The sequence below is a fragment of the Teleopsis dalmanni genome, chromosome 2 (genome assembly GCF_002237135.1).
Source record: "Teleopsis dalmanni isolate 2A chromosome 2, ASM223713v2, whole genome shotgun sequence".
Lineage (NCBI taxonomy): Eukaryota > Metazoa > Arthropoda > Insecta > Diptera > Diopsidae > Teleopsis > Teleopsis dalmanni.
Genome location: NC_051847.1, coordinates 23,051,868 through 23,060,098, shown reverse-complemented (window position 1 = coordinate 23,060,098; position 8,231 = coordinate 23,051,868). Strand labels below are relative to the sequence as shown.

The 8,231-nt window shown below is 27.6% G+C and overlaps 2 protein-coding genes across 5 annotated transcripts in view; both read right to left on the bottom strand.

Moving 5' to 3' along the window:
- LOC119680282 (serine/threonine-protein kinase N) overlaps positions 1 to 8,231 on the bottom strand; it is a 463,907-nt gene that overhangs the window by 296,586 nt on the left and 159,090 nt on the right. The gene's annotated exons all lie outside the window — the stretch shown is intronic.
- LOC119680288 (stAR-related lipid transfer protein 7, mitochondrial-like) lies at positions 5,869 to 7,460 on the bottom strand. Of its 3 annotated transcripts, none has more exons than XM_038093040.1 (2): positions 7,249 to 7,460; positions 5,869 to 7,195 (listed from the first exon to the last, which is right to left on the bottom strand). In XM_038093040.1, the coding sequence occupies exon 2, from the start codon at positions 7,186 to 7,188 to the stop codon at positions 5,965 to 5,967; it is 1,224 nt and encodes a 407-aa protein (XP_037948968.1). In that variant the 5' UTR covers positions 7,189 to 7,195; positions 7,249 to 7,460; the 3' UTR covers positions 5,869 to 5,964. The 3 variants fall into 3 exon arrangements, with proteins under 3 accessions (XP_037948968.1, XP_037948969.1, XP_037948967.1); XM_038093041.1 differs by having other exon boundaries at positions 7,253 to 7,460; XM_038093039.1 differs by having other exon boundaries at positions 7,258 to 7,460.

Below are 8,231 nucleotides of genomic sequence, written 5' to 3'. Positions count from 1 at the left end.
ACATCTATTGAATGTACTACCACTTTTTAATAATATTACTTATAAACCAAATTAAAATATAATATTTACTATTATAGGCTTATGTAAACTATTTATAAGCTAAGTTAATAAAAAATTATCTTATAAAATTGCTGTAATAATAGATTATTTTATGAAAGTAGAGGAAAATGCTTCATATACTTGTAAAAGTAAGTCTTCAAGGCATTTTTGCTTTATCGTAGTGTCGCTTTTAGTAAAACAGTCACTCTTTTTATGAGCTACAAAACTTTAGGTTGATTTCAAAACATCACCCTTGAAATTATATTTAAAACTCCCTAAAGATATTCGAAATTTTATATATTGATTATATCATATCATATAATATGTCAATTATCAATTCTATCTCAATTACCAAAATTATACATTTTTCATCAACGTAATTAAACAATTAATCTATACAACAAAATCCCTAGAAAGTTGACAACTAATATAATTGACAAAGTATACTAACTGTCATATGTTCTCAATCAAACTTGGGTACTACATTCGTAGTAACTACTTCCCAAAAAAATAATTTCCACAGCTCTTATTGAGCGCTTCTGCCCATCCCTCACAGCAGTAGCTGCACCCATACTCCAAGCTTTAACCTATGCCTTCACAGTCAATAGCAAATACATGACATATACATATGTTTAAATAGACGCTCTGCCAAAAATGCAATTAAAAATTGCCCAAACAACAGTCCTTTAATAACAAAGAACCGGTGCCTTCTTATTACAGTCACAAAATTCAACTCATGTGGATGAGTTGAATACATCGGTCATCTTGGTAACATTGTTAATGCGAAAGTTGATAAAAAAATGCCAGGCCGGGCTCCATTGCTAATTATAACTCAAGAAAAACAAGACATTCTCTACCTTATTTCTTCCGTTTTAAAGAAACCTGGTATAAATCTTTTTCTTTTAAACCTCTCCCAGAATAAATCCACACAAGCTCATAACCCTATTTATCCTTTAACTGCCTGCCTGGTACATTGCCAAGTGACTCACAAGGCTATCAAATTTTTGGCGAAGACTGTCTTGATCTACGTCAATAATTGGCATATTCATTTGTCTCTTATCCATATTATCTATATGATAGATAATTATCTTGAACGCAAAGCAATTACAGATAGCTTCGCCTTCACTATAAAAACTCTCCCTGCAGGCAGTCATCACATGATAACAACATTTTAAAAAATTAAAAAATGTATGTAAAATTACTGTCATTTTAGATTTAATTAAAATTTATTTATTTTTGCATGATTTTATATTACACACATAACATCGTATTAATGGAGTGAGTACCGGAAGAAGTGTCATTATTGCATAATTTTTATTAGGATTGCCAAGTTCCTGCATCTAATGGATGAGCGTTTATTTCACAAGAGGGTAGTTATTTTATTTATCTTTAACCATTTCTCTTTTTTGTCTTAAACACCAATTAGGGGACGCAATTATTACTCAATTGTGTATATTATATTAATTAACAAATATTGTAATAAAAAATTATTAATTTAATAATTTTAAAATATTCTTACGCAATATTCTACGCACTTACGTTTATATTTTTACACAAAACAAACACGCGGTTCTTTCTATATTTTCTGCAAGAAATACAAATTTATTTATTGTTTCTTAAATTTTACTCTTTATTTTTTATATTTTGTGTTCTTGCTCTTGTTTTTGTTTTTTATATAAGACTCGCCGCTATTGGAATTTAGATGTTTACCGTCCGAACAACACGAAAGTAATACAAATGGTATGATATCTAATATAATATTTCCTCCCGGCATCTGTTTTAGTTCGGTTGTAGCTTTTGCCCTCATTTGTTTTTATTATATTTTGCTTTCCTCAACGGATTTTATAACAAAAATAAAAACAAAAACAAAAACAAACGCAAAGCAAAGCAAAACAAATTTACTTGATAAGAGATAACGAAGCATGTGAAAAGGAATTACAATGAAAAGTAAAATGAGGTGAGGCATACACTATGTTAATGATCATTTGGATTGCACAATTGTAGGGTGGCATGAGTATGAGTTGGAAAAAGGGCAATAAGTGAAACAAAAAAAAAAACGTGACCACAGGCACAGAATTTTTATCCGTGATAAGCAAATTCTGTATCATATGTGTATGTACACATTTTTTAATTATGTCAAGATGAGTGTAACCTAAGCAAAAAAATAATGTAATAAAAAACAATAAAAAGCCAGAAACGCAAACACTTTAGTTCTATTGTTTATATAATTTTGTGTATGTATTGTTGAATTACAGAGTAAATATAATAAAAATTAAATATGTCTCATTTTTCTAAAATAGCAAGGAGGGGTGTGGGAAAATAGCTTAGGTAATAAGGTAATAAGAAAATTTGTTATTTAATAAACAATTGCCTTAGTAATATTAAAACAGACAAACTTTTGTTTATTTATTGATTTTTATCAAAACTTTTATTTTTTCTTGTAACTGGAGATGCATACATGTGCTTCTTTAAGTTCTTATGTAAATAACCGAAACCAAGGTTTCTACTGTCAAACAACCGGTTAAATCGTATTAAACGCTAAAATGACACTACCTACACATACCCATTCGTATGTATGCAGATTTATATGCATGTATGCACATTGATGTGCATTTATGTTTTCTATGCACAATAAAGTGCACTGACATTTGTACTAGTTTCCTATTGTTAGTTTTTAGCTTTTGCATAAATCTTTGAAGAAATCATAAATAGTAGTTAGTTAGTTAAGCAATTTAGTTGGGTTTAGCATGAAACTTTTTACAATTCTTAACAACTTCAGTGTTAATTAAGAAAAATCATTTATGCTTATACTAAACTTTCTTCATTAACTATTTACATACATATATACAATATATTAAAAAAAAAGAAAATGTGTTTTTTTTTTTTAAAACAAATCTATTATTTGTTTGCTTATTTGCTGCTCTTGCAGTCTAAATAAATATGTACGTGTATACACAAACACATCTGGCTCGTGCAAACTCAATTTAGTCTCATAAAGTTGTTTGACTACAGTCGGTTGGTGGAGAAAAGAAAGATAGGGAAAATAAAATGCACAATAAAATTTTATGGAAGTATAATATGTAAGATTTTTCTAGAAACTAACTATCGTTATATTTTACGTTAAAAATTATTATCACACTTTTAAGCCAGTAAAATATAATAACATTATTTGCAAACAAAAACAAATCAAACTATAAAATTTAAAATATTTAAACATTCTAATTAGAACATTTCTTTTTACTTAAGATCAGCTCAGATCAGATACGCAGTAGAGATCATATTTGTCATAGTGCTCTCTTCTAAGTTTTCATGTAAATCTTTGCAAACATATATACACAAGTTAGTACTTCAATGTAAATTATATTTAAATTGTTCTAATAATACTTAATTTATTTTCAATAATATAGTTATAGTTACACGTTGGCATTACAAAACTGATTCCAAATATGTTTGTATTGCATTTTTTTTAGTACACTATTAAAATAAAATCGTTTCCATGGTTTTTGTAAAATTGTTATACATTTAATATGTATTCTAAGTTAAATTTGTAAAATTTCAGAAAAAAGCTCATACAATATTATTATCCCAATAATAGAACATACTTTTTAAATAACAAATTAATATACTAACCGGCTTTTCACTTACACTTTATTTTTGTTCTTTTTTGTTTTAAACAGATTTTTGTTTTTTTCACCGCGTAGCGTTCGACACATTCACCTTGAATTGATATTATCAACTGTTTCTTGCCTTTGACTTCATCTACTATGTGACGAACGATAGTTTTTAATGTTCACCATAATTTTTATGTAAATACAATTCCTATTGTGAATATGTGGATTGTAAGTTAGATTAGTCCACATTTACACAAATTACTTTTGAAATAAGATTATAAGATTTAAAATTAGAAAAATTAGTAAATTAAGAATTTATAATTTGTGTATAAACTGTTTTAACTTTATCAATCAATACATTTTTAAGCTGGGTAATTGGTCAAATGTTTAAATCAAACCTGTAAATAAATATCTTCAGACTACAATAGACCATTGATGTTTATAATACAGCAGTAATACAATACATACGAAGTGAAGAATAATAAAATAATAATAATAAAATATATATAACGAATAATTAAAAAATAGTCAAAATCAAATATAGTCAACTTCAGACTACTATAAATTATTGATGTTTATAATACAACAATAATACAATATAAACGACGAAGAATAATAAAATATATATAACAAATAATAAAAAAAACAATAATAATCAATTAATGAAATAAATTACTTTTTGTGAAATTTGTTGAAAATATTTGTTTAAAAAGCACAAAAATATATTTATATTTTATAAATTATATTTATTTATTTCATAAACTATATTTATTTATTAAATAATAAATAATAAATTATATTTATTTAATAAATTATATTCATTTAATAAATTCTATATATTTAATAAATTGTATTTATTTACTTATTTTTAAACAATATATTTACATATATTAAATGCTAAACACTAATATACTAAACGATATATTTAGATCAAAATTACTGACTAAATTTTACAATATTAAGATTACAGCTACGATTAACTTTAAGTTCAAGCATGATGGCAAGATGTGTCCTGTACAAGAAACCTCAGATTACTTGTATCGACGAGTACCTCCTGACGCTCCCCCGGTAGTACTTCAACCGATTGTATAACCTACCGCCTGACGTCTCAATCCCTAAAACTCTGACCTCTTACTAGTAATGTGGTCTCAATACATCATGTTATACTACGATGAGTATACTTCATACTCATAATTAAGTAATAATTATAATACATACATAATTGGAAATATCAATTTTCTTATAGTACTTCTTAAACATATATATATCTTATATTTATCAGCCTAACACTTAGAGTTGGCGAAACCTACTACATCTAACATATTGGAATAGTTATAAGTTATGATATTAATTTTAACTAAGTACATTGTGAGATAACGTCATAAACTATTGAAATTCGGCATACTATTGTGAAATTATAGTAAAATAATTTACAATATCGTTTCCTTATACAATAAATATCCAACTGCATTAAAATTTAATGAAAACTATAAATCTTTCCATAAAGCTGTTTCAAACATCCATTGGACTCAAGTTAGTGTGTGCACTGGAATAAAAAAAACAAATGGGCAACATCATGATGGACTAGAGCTGCACACATTGAGAAGTGAAACACTTATCCGTAATAAGAAATTGTTTAGCACATGATAATGTTAACTGTTATATCTCAATTGATGAGTTAAGACAGTTCTTGCCGCACGTGGGAGGCGTCTTCTCTCCCAGGGGATATTAGGCGGAAATCTATTGAGAGATTTGTTATCTCGAATTGGATACGTTTTGTTTGAAGACGACGATGATAGGCTCTGTTAATCTATTTTATTCGTTTTTAATGTTGTCATATATTTGAAACTTAGACGCTACTGGTTCGCTCTTAACAATCCTTTAACATATAATACTAAGTTTTTAACATTCTGAAGAATAAGTACGTGGAATATGTTCAAAATATAACCTGAATTTCTGTAACTTAGGTTAAATCAACTATTATTCTATTAAAATAAAATGCATTATTTAATAAATCCAAATTTTATTTCATTTAAAATATATGAAATTCATATTTAATTGAAAACTTGAATAGTAAAGAAATAATTAAATAAATATAATTAACAATAACATTGCACTTGATTTATTATTTGTTTTGAATAAATAATTACTACAAGGTCTACATTGTTTTTTATTTAGCACAATTAAATTATGTTTTTTCTTTTTAAATTTTAATTAATATAAAACTGGTTACAAAAATAAAAATATAAATAAATTTCTTATTCCATTTCCAATATGAAAACTAAAAGATATTCAAATAAAATTATAACAAAACTTATTTTTCATTAGATTTTTCATTTCCAATGCGCCATAAAAAATTCGAATTTACCACATTGGCACTGTATGGGACAGCTGTTAAGCTTAACTCTCCTCTATTGCGTAATCTATTCATTTTTAAGGTCCGCTTTTCTGAATAGTTTTTTGTTGCTTCATACATTCTACGCAAAAAGTCTGGCATTTGTTGTTGTGTCACCCAAGATTTAATTTTCTCTGGCAGTGCAACTCCAGGATCGTCATAATATGTCAATACGAAATGTACTCCTGGTTCATTAAATTTTCCAAATGGAGATATAACCATGTAACTCCAATAGTTATCAACACGTACTTTTTCATCTGACACAGGAAAATTTGGATGAGTAATACCGCGACTACATATCATGATAAGTTTATGTTCGTCGTCTATAATATATCTACGACTGTATACATAATCACGATTGGCAAAGAAACGGGGCCACTGCATTTCCCAATATATAAGATGTGAATTCGTGCAAGGTTCAGGATCCTCTTCAATGATTTCGAGTCTTACAGCAGTTTCATCCCATTCTTTTCTATAGTTAACGTCAGTTTGGACATGTAACAAATCAATGGCTGTAATATCATCAAAACTTGCATATACCTTGTAAGCATATCTGAGTGACGACTCTTCTCGTCGCCAAATTGAAAATTCATTTTTACTCAAATAAGGCTCCCAAGGATTCTGATTTGCCTCCTCAATCATAACTAAACCATCTTCCATACCCCATTTGTTATTATTTAGGGATCGCCAATTACTTATAGTCAATTTTGTGTTTGTTGTCTCATTGCACTCTTTGTTGTTTATATGACAATAACAATATTTCATTTGTCGTTCTCGACATTTTGCACATAATTTATTGTGTTGCAGTTTTTGAATAAATTCAATATCTCTGGAGCAGTTATCAAAATTTCTTATACTTATTCGATCGCATCTCCAATCACCGTTACGTCCAGAAACAGCAGCACTCAAACCAATAGCACATACTAAAAATTTCCTTTCGAGATGTGATTTTAATCTTTTTTGATATGATTCTATAATAAGTTTAAGAGCTTGTGATCCGTAAACACGATGATAAAAAGTGATGATTTGTTGCAGACGACGTGAACGTTGGGCTATAATTGAGTTACATTGATATTTCCATGCCAATAATGCCGCTTGAGAGTTCCTTTTTAAATGCAAAGCGAATCGAGTGTAAAATACCATGCTGGTTCTGTGTTTAATATTTTTATTTATATTTACGAATATAAAATTGAATACATTTACCTACAATACCTGATTACATGTGCGAAAAATGTCCTAATGTACAGTGCTTAATGGTTGATTTCGTCACAAATATTTTCAATAAAATGTGTTTTTGCAAAAATATGTAATTGAATAATTAACTTTATTGGTTATCAAAATAAATTAACTGAACATTTACTCCGCTCTCGTAATAACTCCCCACTCAAAGCCACCTTCAGTTGATAGCTGCGTGCTTGACATATGAAAACACCAGCTGATCATATCGATTATTTTAGTCTGTCTTTATCGATAAATAGAAATGAATGTTATATTTTGACATTTCGCTTAATGTGCTTTACAGGGATTTAACATTATTATTATATAATAATAATTAATTTTTAAATATTTTTATTATTAAGTTTTATTGTATTTTTAAATCTCATTATTTAAAAGTCGTGACCAATTAAAATTACATTAAATATTTAATATTTGTAATTTTATAATTTCGGAATATTTGCACAATTTGTTGTTATTTGTTTGGTTTTTTGTATATGATTGGGAGAAATTTACAATGTTTTGATAAATATAATAGTATAATAGTTATATATTATATAATATACCACTATATAATAGTTGAGCTGCATATATAAGGCTGTTAAACAACCTTGGTATATTCTTAATAGTAGTATTCAATTAATGCGTGTTATTTCTTTAACTATTAGATAACTATATCTAATAAAGCAGGGTGTGATGAAGAACCTGAATGTTACAAATAAACAATTTTTGAGAAAACCATTATCGGCAACATCATCGCCTTGAAGTATCTTAAATATTTTTTAACTTTGTATGAATTAAAAGTTCTAGTTCAAGTTGATCAAAGTCGATCATGCAGTACACTTATTTCTAAATCATAAACTTATCTCATACTTAGGTCGTGTGCGAGTTAGGCTAAGTTGCGTTCTAAATGAGGGAAATTTTAAGTTGTGTCGATAATGTATTGATGTGTCGATACGTGTTGATAAATG